The sequence below is a fragment of the Polyodon spathula genome, chromosome 19 (assembly GCF_017654505.1).
Source record: "Polyodon spathula isolate WHYD16114869_AA chromosome 19, ASM1765450v1, whole genome shotgun sequence".
Lineage (NCBI taxonomy): Eukaryota > Metazoa > Chordata > Actinopteri > Acipenseriformes > Polyodontidae > Polyodon > Polyodon spathula.
In genome coordinates, this window is record NC_054552.1 from 25958990 (window position 1) to 25975444 (window position 16455).

Below are 16455 nucleotides of genomic sequence, written 5' to 3' on the forward strand. Positions count from 1 at the left end.
CAGGGGAATCTGTGTTTCTGCTCCAAAGCAGAGCATGTGAGAACAGAACCGATACCGACAAGGCTGGTTTGGTTACATTCGGTCAAAGCCTCTTTGCCTGTGCAATTTCAGCTGAGCTCTTTTCTTCACAAAGTCTGAGGATAACTTTTAAGATAAATAGCAACTGAAAGCAGGTTTGATCATTTCAGGCATTTCAAAACTTTCTAAAACACGCTTTTCTCGTTCATCAGATATGAGCTATGCATTGGTCCTAAGGAGAAAGAAAGAGATAACTTCCAACCTTTTCTAGTAAAAACAAAAAGAATAAATAAATAAAAATACAGCACTGTGACATACTTTATTATAATGAGATTAGTAATTGGGATAAACAGTTTTTGAATGCTGTTTTGTTATTATATACTGTGTTGTTTAAGGTAAATACAAATCTTATTTTTGACATTTTTTATTTGCAAATAAATATGGAACTTTATCATTTCACGTCAGTGTTATTATAGTAATAGTCAGTTGCACCTTGTGTGTGTGTGAAAGGATGAGCAAAAATTGTTGGGTTTGTGACCAAAATCCTAGTACAGCTTTAGTTTAAACTGTCCTTTCTGCCACAAGACACCACAGAGTTATCCTTAACTTCAAAACCGGGCCAAACGCTAATGCTTTAATGTTGACCTACCTTGCCCAAAGATTCTCCGATAAAGTTTGAACAGGTTTGTTCCTCTGCACACTACATTACTAATGTAAAATAGCACAAGAGGAATGAGGGCCAGTGATGAATTACAAGATCATAATGATGGCATCCTCATAAGTCAAAAATAAAAGTATAAAGATCATACTAAGAGGGTTTGGCTCGACATAATTGAAAAAGTGTGGCAGCTTCGCTTAACAAAGGAGGTGAGCAAAATGGTGTGCATATGTGTTGAATAGCCTGAAGATCCCCCTCAATCTTTTGGAGAAGTTGCTCCCTCTGGGGTGGCTGTGTTTTTTTATAGTACAAAGTATTCTAGAAAAGTTATTTCACTCTTTGACACTTCTGATGTTAACAAATGCCTATATAGTGAGGGGTAACAGTAAGCCTCTCTGGGATTCTGCTCAAACTTAATTTAACAAAGGGAGACAAAGAAGCCTGTAAATCAATCTGATCTGTCATGTGGAAATGTTACTCCAATCAGTAGAATGCTTCTGCTATCTAAAAGAAAGGGAAAGCTGGTTATAATTTAGAAGTATTTCCGTAATGCTGGAAAAGAGACCAGTGTATGCTAGCACCAAAATTATAATACAGTCAACCACTTTTAATGTCACTTCAAAGGGACGGAACAAAGATTGTAGCAGTAAGTTGACTTTATCAGACGATCACTAATAACCTGGGAAAATAAGCATTAAAACACCAAGGAAGCATTAATACAACAAGCAGTGGAACTTGAAATACAGTACTGGTATTATATTGATTACAATTGTGTTCATTATTAAGTTGTGTTACATTTCATGTCAGTCCAGTCTGCTATACTGTACATGTACAACACACACTGACCATGATTGGTATGTATAGGGTTTGTTGTATGTTAATATAAAAAAATTAAAAAACTTGATTATCCTGTGTTTGTATTTTTAGCAGTATTAGCAATAAAAAGTAGGTCTGTCAGCGTACGTGATTTTTATTTTTAAATCCCACGATATCGCAATACGAAAATTATTATTGATATTAAATGATATTGATATCATATCACAATATTGATATTGGTGCCCATTCCTACACTTTAAATTAAGTGTCTCTAATTACTGTGTATTTACGTAGTATTTACTGAGTAAATATATGTGTAACTACAGATAATTACAATGTTATTGTGCATAGTTACAAGCTACGTAATGTGTAAATCTTTTTGTGTAACTCAAAAGAGGGACTACAGTGTTGCCTTTTGAATAATAGTGAACACATAATAAGTGTGCACTGTGCCTCACTGATCTGCAGATAAATGCAGATTGAGCCATTACTTCATTCATTCTTTCAAATGTTGTGTAAGTGTGATTGTAATACTATGTCAGTAAAATAGAGATTGGAGGCAAACCTAGCATGGTTTAATATTACCTTTCTGGATGCTCTGTTTGTTTTATAGACACCAGGCTTGAATTGAACCACTTCACCTGCTAACGCTTCTAATTGTGATTAAAAAAAAAGACAAAAGCACAACACATTTTTAGCCATCTAAAGGTTAACTATTTTTGTTTTGTTTTTTATCCCCTACGTTGATGTACCTCAGTAGAAGCAGAGTTTGAAGAGGGAGGTAGGATGTGCACCTGGCTATACATCATTCTCTACAGGAGGTCTACCCTGACTGCTTCACTTTAATGAAGATCATTTGTTAACTTCCTGAGAAAGGCCACGCTGTACAGATGCCCTTTTCAAGAACCAATACAACGGTTACTGAAGTTGTGCTATAGTGTTTCCCTAACGACAACCTAGCAAATGTGAGCTTCGTGAATGAAGAATAAGCCGTTGTACAGTGTTATCAATTTTTCATATCTAGTTATAACCGTCATTATCACAAGGAATGACCTGGCCCATTTTATTCACAGGCACGAGGTTCTCACTCCCCTAATCAAGTTACATTGTATGTCGTGTATCATGTTTGTGGATTGTTGCCAGTTAATTATATTTCAGATGGTTCAAGTTCAGATTCACTTGGGTTCTGCTAAGCTGTTGCATTTCAAGTTATGCTGGCTGACATCTTCTAGAAGTGGATTATATTTCATCAGCTCCAATTGCCCAGCATGCTGTGTATTACACTGCTTTGCTGTGTCAAACAGCTGCTTGTTTGTAAAGGTTTATGTGGATAATACCACTCTCCCTAGACACATTTATAGTAGCGCCATGACTGAGGAAGGCAACCTGAGGTACTGAAATGTTTATTTTGCACTGAACACTGATACACGTTATGCTGTTCTTGTCTATCTATCAATGAATGTATATGTTTCATCAATTAAATAACAAGTCTTGGATCTGACTCCCGATCTATTAGTGTGCATGTCCCTTGAGATATTCATATACAACAAATAGCATTAATATACTGTACACTACAACACACTAAGGCTCAGGTAGCTAATATGCACCCTCTAATGAAATAATCCAGTTTTTTTAAGTTTATTTATTTGATTTTCTGTTGTATTATCCTATAAATAAGAAATTCCTGTGTTAGTTATTGTCTGATAGCCATGCAGTATGCCAGTGATTCAGATGTTAACTGTGCTAATATTGCCTCTCAGAACAATTATTTATTTATGCAAGCAATAGCTGATGGCAGGATTGTTTTATTTGAAATCCTGAGTTGTCCACAGCTTTTTTTCGTTTTCTTTCTGATTGCTCTATAAATATGTTTCTATTTAAGCCCTGGGTTGAACGAGCCCCGGGCTATACACATGGAAACAGCTGCACAGTTATTAATGGTGCATAGCGCTGCTCAGGCTCTCATTCTGTCTTTATTAGCACCAGACACTAAGCTGTGTACTGTATCCCTGTGTTGTGAAAGGCATTGTCTATAGTTACATCACGTTGCTTTTGTTTTTATCATGTTTTTAAATGGAAACCCTCAACAATATAGCACTATGCCTTAATGAAACATATAAAGTTGTAGCTTTGCATGCCCTTTTTTTTTTTTTACATAATTAAGAAGGTTGTAACCTAGTAAGCTCATGTGGGAAATGTTTAACTTCAGAATAAACAGGTCCTCTTTCTGGTGATACTGAAGATAGTGGAAAACTTGACTGTACTGCACAGTAGTTTTTTTTGTTTGTTTGTTTGTTTTTTACTTTACCATCAGTTTCATCAGGTTAGTCAACTCGAAAAATTGACCTATCCATAGCGTTTAACTGCACAAGTGGTAGTATCTTTTTTTTTCCTTGGCTGGTACAAGCACAACAGCAAAGTGCTATAGCTTTTTTTGTATGCAGGATGTTGTGCAGCAAAGCTACCAATCAAATCTTTTAGGCTGTAACCTCAGGCAAAGAAAAGGTTTTGTCAGCACATCTTATTGGTAGGGGAATACCTACAGTTGTGAATTGAGGGTTAAATGACTCTACATGGAATGATTTTCCTCAGATTTAGGCAATGGGTGTAAGTCGCATGCAACCGATAATCAATAATCAATTTAACAGTTTATTCTAGCTTCTACAACCTAGCAAAAGAGAAAGAAAGACTAAAACACTGAATGGCTTGTAGACTTGACAGATGCCATATGCTCTTACATGAGCTTCCTTTATATTATTAATATCCCTGAATATAGCTGTTTGTGTAAATGGTCCCTTTTTTAAATAAAACACTTAAGAAATACAATTGGACAAAAATAAATAAGAAAACAGACCTTTTGGAAAATGTAGAATAGCATACACTATTGAGTAAGTATAGTCTGCTTTGAGTATCTATAGTGTAATGCAAATATACATTTCCTTGTTGGCCGACTACATTTAAAGAGTTAAATTATCAAATAAAAATATTCAGATTTAATGTGCATTTTATTTAAAGTGAAAATTTCGAGGACGTATTTTTCTCATTGTTTTCGTAAAGTTCTACTTGATTTAAAAATACCCAATTTGGCTTACCCCTGGAACCCACCTTCTGATTGGATCAATGGGTGCCCTCCTTTCCCGCTGTCATGCTAATTTACTTTTTTCAGTGAAACTATGCAAGAGATGTTAGTGAGCTGCTGAGCCCTGGAGGTAAGAGCCAAGCCTGGGAAGCCTTTGTCTGGTCTCATGGGGGGCCTGACCTGTAGAGGTGCGATGAGGAGACCTATGCCTTCCTAATCCTGCATGGGCGCTTGGGTCAATGCAACGCTTCAACCTGCACTTTCAGCGGCAGTGCTATTTTAAAATGTTGTCCAGTAGATGGCACTGTGGTATTGCAGTGCTCTAGTCATCCACAGGTGCAAGGATGATCTGTTGTAACTGTAGAGGAGACAGTAGGCTCAATTGAAAGGGGTAAACATTGTTTTTATTTACCTAAGATTATTATTTACAGCAGTTGGGTGTCTATCAAGATGCCAGTCAACACAACCCTGAATGCAGGCTTCACCTGATTTACATAAAAAAATGGAACTTTCCTCTCAGCGCTGTGTTTCTTGCGATTTTTAAAGGAAATCTGGGTTTTTTTAAGGCACTATTCCCTGTGTTGTCGGCTTGATTTATTGAAGTTTTACATGAGTGGAAGCCTGCGGAAATTGCTTAGAATTGCACTAAATTGGTTTATGATTGTCTTGTATTGGTGGGAACTGCTATGAGTTGATATTATACTAGACGCTGTTGGCATTTATATTAAATTGAGCTGTTTGTAGAATTTGGTTAATTTCAAAATAGTCTTCGATAGTCTTCGATGGTAGCCTAAAGTGCACACACACACACACACACACACACACACACACACACACACACACACATATATATATATATATATATATAATATTATATATATATATATATATATATCCCCCCTTAAATGCAGTTCTTAGGGGCAAAACATTTGGAATAGGAATTGCATGTGTCTGCAGGATTGGAAGCAGGCGTTAAACTGTGTCATTTTTGTTATCAGGCATTATGTTGGATGATTACTGACAGTCTGCTAATGAGGCTATTATCATCTTCAATCCATTGACTTCTCCAGGGCACTGTCGGAAGCAAGATGTCTCGTCTCAATTGAATTGCATCCCATGGGGTTTATTTATCATAAATAAATTTGTTTTAATTAAGTGGAGAGAGTCTGCAATACACTTCCAGTGAGTGCACATTTCTAAAGGCATAACGGTTTTACATTGTTAACCATCTCTTGTTACACATGGCATTTGTTTTTCATTTATATTGTTGTGCATACTCATGCAGTAATGTGCACAGTACACTGTGTTGTTGTTTTTTTATTTTATTTATTTTATTAAATTTCCCTCTATGGGCTTTCTTGCCTGGTCTGTGTTCACCCAACTATATAGCATGTGGAGGGAGGACGGGAGATAATATCCCACTTTTGGGGACGCCATTAGGCAAAAAAAAAAGAAAGCATTGAAATTGGGAATGATACACTACACAAAGAAACCTTCCAGCCCAGTCTTGTATAAAGGAAGTGAGAATCTGAGTTAACAGCTGGTTTAATAAGCAGTTCTTATTTACCCAGCTGAATTTGATTGTGGTGTATTGTAGATGTGGAATCTGATACTCATAGGTTCCATCAGGGTATTTCTAAAATGATTTTAATAACATTGAGCATAACAACACAAGACCCACCCTAAATGATTGTAACAACAATGCAGTTTTCAATTACACTATCAGCATGTTTTTTGTTTTTCTTCATTATCTAACCCATTGTAAACAGCCATACCCAGCAACTGTATCAAGACCTAACATAACTACTATAACAATGTTAATTTATTACTTGTTATTAAATGAGCAGACATTTTGGCCTCAAATAATGGAAATGACACTGCGTTTCAACGGGGTATTCACACATCGCACTCCTAGTTTTTCTTTTCTCTCTCGTTTGGATGTTCTGACCTTGGCCTCTCTGCAGAATAATTACACAGTTATACAGATGGCTCTGGTAATTTATTATGCAATATTTTCATTGCACAGTGTCATATAAAGCAGTGTAATATCATGTTATCTTAATATCACTGCTGTTACAAACAAGTACTTCCACAAATCATTTTTCTTAGATCTAGCTTCTGTAAACAGAGATAAACAGTACCCGTCAAAGTGCTTGTATATCTATTGGTATCAAGGAAGATGACAATATTAAGTGTTTCAGCTTATGAAGGATCAGGATAGGGCAGCATCCTACTTCTGATTGTATATCTGGAAACATAGATTGACAATAACAGACCCCATTGTATATTATCATATGGTCTACATAATTTGTGTTTTATATTTTATTTAAAATGCATTGTTGCGCAGTACGACACTTGGAAATGTCTAAAGTTATACACAGCAGCATTATCCTTCATGTTGATTTTTAACTCTGATTATTGTTAGGTGTTTTAGCTGTTTCTGTGCACGCCAAAATCAGTTGGACTATTCAGTTTGCAGGTGTACTGCATGCGGTCGGCTTTTGAAAAGCCCCTGCCTGTCCTCAAGGTGGTTAACTACATGTGTTTTAAAAGATTCTGCAAACAGTCCACCTACCCTTCCAGAGTTAACAAGGGGCGGGCTCCTGGGCTGTAATCCTAGAAGTGCTCGCACACCTGCTCAGCTCAACATCCTGCCACTCTTGATTAAAATCGACTGTTTAACCTCATCCCGTTTGGGGCACTGGACGAATATGACAAATAAATACAAATGTGCAGGGGCTTGTGGCTGAAGCGTGCACCACATTAAAGAATCAGACGCACTCGCATTCGCACACGACATTAAAGTATTTAGACATGTTGGAGTGTGAATATTTATTACTTTAAATGTGCGAACTATCTCTTTCACAATATGCACATTACACAAATGTTGTAAAGGTTTTAAGAATAGAAGACATAGTGTTACTACAGTAAGAGTAATGACCGATGTCAACCCTGCAACTATTAGCAGAAATTATGATTATATATAAATTAACCGGATCGCACTACAGGTGTTCTCCAACAAAAGCATTCTTCAAAAAATGTATATCATTATCTTCAACTAGGTCCTGCTAAGCAGAATAAGCATACTTCCAGTTTCTTCTTTGTGCAAAGAATAGATTTATGTCGCACAAAGTATTAATATTAAATAGTTTCCTTATTGCATTTTTTTTTCTAAAAAGACATAGCGATCTACCAGTATTGGCACAAATGTGCCTTCATCAGGATAGCATGTCATCTTCGCTCAGGAGTTGTGTATCAGAACTAATATATAACTCCTGAGTGAAGATGACATACTATCCTGATAAAGGCACATTTGTGCCAATACTGGTAGATCGCTATGTCTTTTTAGAAAAAAAAATGCAAAAAAGAAATTAATACTTTGTGTGCGCCATACATCTGTTCTTTGCACATGCAAGAAATTGTGGAGACAGAGAGAGAGAGAGAGAGAGAGAGAGAGAGAGAGAGAGAGAGAGAGAGAGAGAGAAAGAAAGAAAGCGAGAGAAAAAGAGATCAGTTTAAGAATCCATTTTAAGTGGTTATATTTATACTGTGTGCATCATGCAATAACCTATATTATAACATTCATAGAACATTTGAGTGTATTATGAGTATTATTTCAAACCATAAACTGTTGCTAACATAGTAAATAACATGATTACAGAATGCACTATGTATAACCATATAGTATATGATCCCTTAACTACAGCAAAGCTATTCTGTTCAATTAGAGAGAGTTGATTTATTACACTGTACTAATTGCATTTGTGTAAAGCATAGCTACTAAGTAAATACAAATGTGAGCACACTGCAATAAAGTGAAATGACTGTTTGACTAGAGGGTCACGCTTTATACTAACCAGGCAATTATTTTTAACAGGCACTATTAATAAGGTCATAATAAATAATAGTCTTGGTTTCCTATTAAACAGTTATTGGTCTGGTTAAGGCTAGGTATACAGTGGTGTGCTAAAAACCTATTGATCACATTTGCAATTCATAGTATGTTATGTAAACAAAGCGTATATATCAGATTGTGCTTTAGTGTAAAGCAGTAGCTACTAGCTTGGTCTGTGGTTTTCAGATGCCCACATTGTAATTTAATTTAGTTATGTTGCTTGTACCCTTTGCTGCTACCCTTTAGTACCAAATAACAATAACTCGGATACATTTAGTTTTGTTATTTGAAAGCATCAGCTACAATTTTTGTATTTCTTTTGTGGTTCACTATAATTACAACACATATGTAAACCCAGCCTCTGACAATAGCAATTAACATATATTTCAGGCTGTGTGCCTCTTTAAAGGAAAATTGAGAAATGTTATTGCTTTCGAAAGAAATCATGAAATGGGCTAGGCAAACGTTAGAGTGCGGTATAGCAAAGACCAGGTGCATTGTACTGTGTAAATACTGTGTATTTGGGTTAGGCAGAGATGGGGTAAGAATGTTATAATGATAAAACCATCAGTGATATTTTCACTCACATTTCTTCAAGATTTCTTTAAAATGTACTATACAATACAGCATCCTTTTATTTTCTATACAGCTTTTGCTAAGTACAATATATATTCTCAGAGGAGGACAGCTGTGCAGGATGGCTGATCTGCTTTCATGCCACGAGCAGTCTGTTTTTCTGTGGACATCATCACACAGTCTGTCCTGCTGAACGATTCAATCTGAAAGGGGTTCTGTGGCTTTAAGAGCTGGCATCAATTTGCTGAGGAATTAATCCCTGCATATTAAAACAGGGCTTTCTTCAAACCAAACTGATTATCTCAACTGACGATGAAGCAGTGTGCGCGGAATTAATACAGGAAAATCACATGCAGGAATGATAGGTGAGGCATAGAAAATCACATGCAGGAATGATAGGTGAGGCATAGAAAATCACATGCAGGAATGATAGGTGAGGCATAGAAAATCACATGCAGGAATGATAGGTGAGGCATAGACAGTCACATGCACGAATGATAGGTGAGCCATAGAAGTGGATTAGTATAGAACGGAGGCCCAGTTAAGTCCTGAAAATCTAGGTTTATAAATTGTGGTTCTTTTTAATTGCCGCTGGCTCTTTAAAAGAACATCTGTATCAGGTTGGTTAATCTGACTATTAATTAATATGTATTAATTTGGGGAGGGGTTTTTCTTTGTTTTTTTGGGGGGTTTTTTGCCAGTGAGCCAGGAAATTCTTTAACTGCAGCTGGAACCAGGCCAACTCTGTTTGGTTTTGCAATCCGAGGAGTTACCCTTACTGTAAAGCACTTAAAATACAGTGTAAATGATTTCAGATTTTTTGTTCTTTATTCATGTTCAAAAGATTAAAAAAAAACACACACACACATACTGTATCTTAAGCATGCTGTGTCTACTTGTACCCGCCCACGATGCATGGATACCGTACTGCAATCAGTGGGAATTGGCCCAGGTGCTGGCATGCATGTAGCAAGAATTTTAGAGTCTGTGCTCTAGTGGCTGCCTGCTGCGCCAGTCAGTGTTATTGGGAGGAGAGTAAACAGATATTTCAAGTGATGTCACAGTCACATGGATTTTCATGTGGTCATGCACCGAGGCAGGGATAGAGCTGTGCTTGCCAGCTGCTGCTGAGACAGCAGTAGAGGGCTTTGCGCTGGTGGTAGTGCTCTCTTATGGACTTTGAGCTTAATGATGTATTTTGTGATTTCAGCTATGAAAGGTAAGAAGAGAATGCATGCTGTTACATAGTGCACTAGGCAGCCAGTGAAACAAGTGGAAAACACAGGAAGGTGGGAGCGTGTCTGTTTGGTATTCATAATCTGCCAACCCTCCTTCTTTCCGAAGCTCGGAAGGAGAAAAAGGAGGAGGATGCCTCTGAATATATTTATTGCCAGGGAATTAAGCTGTGACTTCTCTGCATGAGTTGCCAGCTTTATTGTTCCGCAAGGTACAGTAATGAAGTTGGCAGCCTTTTACCCTTTGCAAGGGTTTCTCCAAACAGAGAATTCTAGTATATATTTTGAAAACTTAAAACTGGTTGAAAAGCGTGTTTACTCTGTGCATTTGTTAAGACTGGGGTATTAGTAAAAGGCTGTGTTGATAATGAAAAGGCATTTTGGCTGGGCTGCCTACTCCTAATGATTTTGAGATATTTTTAAGTTGGTATGCAGTTTGTTTGGTTTCCTAACAGTACAGCATGGTTTACCACAGACAAGATGGCAGTGTGGGCAACTAATTATTATTTAATATGATTTGTGTGAGATGTCCTTGCTGATTGTTTGATGTTCTCCCGCTGTTTCAGTCTGGAGGAAGAGACTGTCAAAGGGCGTATTTAAATTACAACTTTCCCTGCTGGTGGGTTCTGTTTATCGTCTTACTGGTGGTTTTTGGGGTGCACTGGTATTGGCTCCCATTTAGGTTTTATTACTTGATATTGGTGTATTGTGTTCTACTGACGTGTTTTGTGGCTCCGGTTCTCCTACATATGCACGGCCATGGGAACGAGGCTTGTTTATCCCTTCATGGCTAAGTAGATCCAGCACATTGGATTGAACGTGCTTAATCCTCCCTCCCCTCTTTCTCTGAGCGAATGGATCGTTGGCAGCTGTCATTATGTATTAAATAAAAAGGGCCATGGATGGAAAAAACAGGAAAAGATTATAAATGTGATGGAATGGTTGTTATTCGCATCCATTTTCATTGTTTATGGGGTTCTCAAACTCGGTCCTGGGGACCCCCTGTGGCTTCAGGTTTTCATTCCAATTAAGCTCTCAATCACTTAACTAAACCCTTAATTGAATATTTTGCTTAATTAGACCTTTTTAATTGTTCTCATCTCTGAAAAAGTTGCTGTTTTAAAATGTTATAGCTAACTTGAAATCTGTGACTGTTTAAGAGCTGAAAATATGTAAGAAGGTCTAATTAAGTAAATTATTAGTTCAATTAAGGGTTCAGTTAAGTAATTGAGTGCTCCGTTGCAATGAAAACCAACAGGACCTGGTTTGAGAAGCGCTGGATAGCATGCAGCACTGATGCACTTTAATTGCAACAGTTGCAAGTAACAACTACAATGTTTAAATAATATGTATTACAGTTGTTTAGAACTAGATTTGCAGTGAACCCCATTACTATAGTGACTTTGACTTTCAAAGTGTGTTTATTATGTTCTGTAATACCTCTTCAATGTACTGTCCAACTACTGCACTACTTGGTTACACTCCTCACTGTAAAACAAACAATGGCTGGCTTGTGGCATCCACCCATTCATAAAGTCCATGTTTGTGTTATGAAGGCATATTTACCTTAGTGCTTTCTGTGAATTTTTCTCATATAGGAAAACATGCTAATAAAACGCTAGTCTCAAGGACTGACCATGGCAGGCTCTTAGATTTGGCTCGAGTCTATTCTGTTTGTGCATTCTGAACTGCTGTAAGAAATTACAGCTGTCAAATTCAAGTACAAAATAGTAAATACAGCATAAAGGTTCTCCTTTTATTCACCATGTTATCTCCAGCCTCCCCACTGCACGCTCCACAGGGAATATTTTTCTACTGACAATTTTTTTTTTTTCAAAGCAGATATTGCATAATTGTGTTCCATTGCCTAATCCGGTGCTAGTTCACTGATCTATTCTCCAGCCTTATTGTAACTGAGTTTAAATGAATTTTCATCTAAGTCTCACTATATAGATTATTACATAAATGACTCAGTCACTCGTCTCTAAGCTGAAGTCGAAGATGACAGACAGCAGAAACCTGTTGTGGCTGTCTGATCTTTGTCTGATCAGTACTGGATCAACACTACTCGACACTAATTCTTTGTTATGACATGTTCATGATTAGAGTATGCATGGCTTCCAGCTGCCCCACATGCTCATAACCACCTCTTTACAAGGATGGACTTCACAAATGCCTTTTCTCTCAAGGCTTGCAGCCACATTACATTCTCCCTATTACCTAATTACATTTAATGGTAGCATCCCACTCATGATAACATGCAAATTGTCTGACCTGCACTGTAAAGATAGTGTGCAAATATTTGAGGTACAGTAATACTGTTAAAGAATAATAATACTTAAACACCGGTAAAATTGAGACAAAGTATGCATAATAACATTACATTTACAATTTTATAAAAAAAAAAATAAAGTGTATATATATATATAAACACTGCTAGACACAAATTAATTATTATTTCATATATATATATATATTTGTTACGACTGTGTTTTAATACAACTGTAAATATCCTAAAAATTCTTAGCTGTAAATAATTTGACTTGTATTGGATTATACCGCATATATATATATATATATATATATATATATATATATATATATATATATATATAAAATGAAAGAAGTACAATGTTATACACACACACACACACACACACACACACACACACACACCTATATTTTTTTAATGTATTTTTTTTGTCAGTCTCAACACTTTTAGCTTTGCAATTTCAATCATCTGTTGCTCACACCACACACATAAAATAGCCTTGTCTCTCTGCCTCTTCTGAAACATCGTCGTTTTCTGTTGCTCACAGCATATTTATATAATTAAAAAATGATCGTTTTACTTTTGGAAAGAAGTGTAGTTTTAAAAAATTCAAATAAAACCTTGTCGCACATGTACCATTTTACAGCGATTCAAAGTGAACTCTGCTTAGTGTCTCAAATTATACACAGAAGATTAACAAGACTGTGTCACTCTGATGCAGGTCACAACACAAGGAAAGCTTGGATAGTTGTGGAAATAAAAACCTAGTCAGCAGACAAGGGCAAATCATTTTTAAGCATTCAGTTTTTTATTATTATTTAGAGCTAGCTTGCAAACTTCTTTTTTTTTTTCTGGTTTGGCGTTTTTATAATTTTCCATTGCATCACTGGAAACAATTTCCAGCTGTTAATAGGCAGAAAGTCAAATTCAGATCAGAGTATTTATAAACCATTCTGCTTGCTTGGAACCTCAGGGAGTCTTGGGAAAGGGATGGTGCATCTGTAGGAGTGTGCAGTTGTATGGGGTTATGCAGGTTACCTGTTTGGGTATTTGTCAGTCTATAAAAATGACTTTTATTTGCAGACCAAACACCAGCATTAAATACCTGTGTTTTAGTTTCTTTTAAAGAACTGGTAAATACAAAATAAACTGATATAACGTTATACAATTTCTTTCAGTTTATATATTGAAGTGTCTAATTTATTAAGTTATGTAATCAGTTACTGAAGACTACAGGAAAATTAAAAGCAACACAAAAAAAGGCAGCATACTGCCAGTTTAATGTTTTATAATACATGCATGTGTGGTAAGATGGCCCTGGTCTCAAAACTCTCCACAGACAATGTGTGTTACATGACAAGTTCTAGATTGTACATTTTCTCAGTTTAATGCTTAGACAGTTTAGGAAAATGTAAACCTTCTGGTTTCTTGTTCTGTAATGTGATAAATATAATATTAAAATATAATATTGTGCAATTGTACAAGGGGAATCGTATGCATTTATTTTTTTTTTTTTTTGAAGGTCCAATGTGAAATTAGTATTGTTTTCCTGAAAGGAAAATCCATTTAGCCTTGGTTGGTTCATTACTATTTGGAAATTATTAAAACCAGTTTGTCCCTACACTGTTCGTTTTGAAATGTGTTCCCATCTGTAGTGTTTGTGGGCTGTTTAATGAGATATTGACTGCCCATAGAAGGTATGGATTTTTTATTTAGCTCTGGCTTAACTTTTGTTACAAAGCTGTATTAAAGAGACTGTGTGTAGTCTGAAGTGCGTACAGCCATCAGTTTAAATGTAAGATGCCTTAGCAAATTGTCACTGCTTGCTAATGGTAGTTTCGGAAAATTAGTGACATTAACCTCCAAATGACAGCTACAGGGGGTTAAGAATAAAGGCGTTTACTTAACCGTTTGAAGAATGTGGAAAAAACGTGCAAGTGGTAGACCCTGTTTTTGGGGGGGGTTTGCAAAGAGGACAACTTTCTGACCACATAAACACCTTATGAACTTTTTTTCATTTTGTATTTATACAGGAAGTGTCCCAGGGCTACCTCCTATTGTTTCAAGCGGCCATTATTGGTGGGTAAGCCCTGGGCCGCCAAAGGCACTCGACAAGGCACCCCCAAAATAAGCGACTTGTATAAAGATTTGTAACATTCTTTTATAAACACACAGCTTACATTTTCATCTATTTTAGATACCCATCTTAAATTAAGTCCTTAGATACATCAGGCTAAGGAATCAACTATATTAAAAGTTATCTGTTTCCATTTTTCTTTTAGGATTTATGTTACAAGTACAACATTACATCTTAAAAGATTTTTAAGTATTTTTCATGCCGATAGAAGAAACAAAGGCGAAATATAATTTTTCTATATTTACATACCTGATTTAAATGCAAGAATTAAGGTTTTCCTTCTCTCTTAAACAATTTTAAGGAGAGAACTTGATACTAAAGTTTCTGGAAAGTTTATGAATTTGGTGATTTCTTCAGCTGGTTCCCCAAAAGACAGTGATATTTATTAGTATTTTTCATGGCTTTCATCATGAGAAGCATCAAAAATGTATAATAATACATGTATTTTGGGAACAGCGATTGCTTTATTCCCATTGGTGCAAATGATGCATCTCCACAGAGTAGTGAAGGGTAGCTATTGGTATGTAGATATGAATATATCTTTAAAATACATAGAATTGGTTTCATTCATTTTTTTTTTTTTTTTGTGTGTGTGTAATTTACAAACATGTTGTGCCACAGATCTATCTACCGGTAGTCCATATTAAAATAAAACATTATTAAAAGTACACTGTTGTTTGCTGTAGTTAAGGAACTGTTTCTACAGTGGAAGTTGCTGCAGAAGGTCAGTAGTGAAAGTCATCTTCACAGTTCCCACTGACACTTTAACATGCTACTGCAGGCAGCATGTTAAACAACGAAGACTGAAAGGGACTGACCTACTTTGTCAACTTGTGTGCTGTACCAAAACCTAACTAAGTTGAATAAAGATTTTAAAACTTGACAAAAGGAATACTTACAAACACATTTGGCATATATCAGTTAAGCAGGGAAGTCCCCTCTGACTAAAATCTAAAAGCACAGTTCCCAAATGATAAGTAAACGAAGGATGTTGGGAGGAAAAGTGCTGCCACAAGACGAGTAATGCAGGGGGTGGTAGTTTTGCACGACATGGCCCAAGCAAGACTCACAGTTTCTGCGTACTTTCTGTACAGTTATGGAGGCAAGAAACGGTTTGTGACCTGGGGCTGAAGTAAATGAAAGCTGCCTGGAGGAATGTTAATGAGAACAGAGCCCTTTAAGAACACAATTATTTAATAAAGCCCTGGATGTGTTGAGCATGTCAGTGTTAGAGGGAGGTGGCTCTGTGGACAGGCACTTGTGTACCTTCTATAATTCAGACCTTTGCAATATAAGCACCCTGTTCTCCTTCTTAATTAATGGAGCACATACTGAGTGCCTTGTGTAGATCAGGTTGTGTTACTGTCCTGGTATTACTAATACATGTGCTTGACATTTTAGACTCAGTGGTAGAGCAGCTGGATTTAGTCCCTTCGGGTCCAAAGTTTGAAAATAGTCTGTACAAAAACCTTCCTCTCTGAATATTAAAGCTTAGTGACATGTATTATCCTAAATAACCATTTGTGTCTGATTCAATACCAAACTAAACAGTGTTATTTGCAATTATAGAGAAAATGAATATGTACTGAAGCTGGGCAGCTTTAAAATCCCCTGCAAAATAAATCCTGGTCTATAAAAAGAGCTGTAATTGGAATAGGCAGCGAATCACCAGACAGTTTGATTAAAAACATTATTATAAGAGTTTAACAGCACCGGGGCAATGCATGTTAAAGGTTGAAAAACAAATCCTATCCTTCCAAAATAGGAAA

The 16455-nt window shown here is 36.4% G+C and overlaps 1 protein-coding gene across 2 annotated transcripts in view; it reads left to right on the forward strand.

The window, feature by feature from the left end:
• Nucleotides 1–16455, forward strand: part of LOC121294826 (nuclear receptor ROR-alpha A-like) — a 243329-nt gene that overhangs the window by 179039 nt on the left and 47835 nt on the right. The window contains exon 1 of one of the 2 annotated variants that reach the window (XM_041218936.1): nucleotides 10170–10261. The exons of the other annotated variant lie outside the window; for it this stretch is intronic. Coding sequence (XP_041074870.1) covers nucleotides 10231–10261 — 31 coding nt within the window. The 5' untranslated portion in view covers nucleotides 10170–10230. Of the gene's footprint in view, nucleotides 1–10169; nucleotides 10262–16455 lie in introns of those variants that run through there. 2 annotated transcript variants of the gene reach the window in all.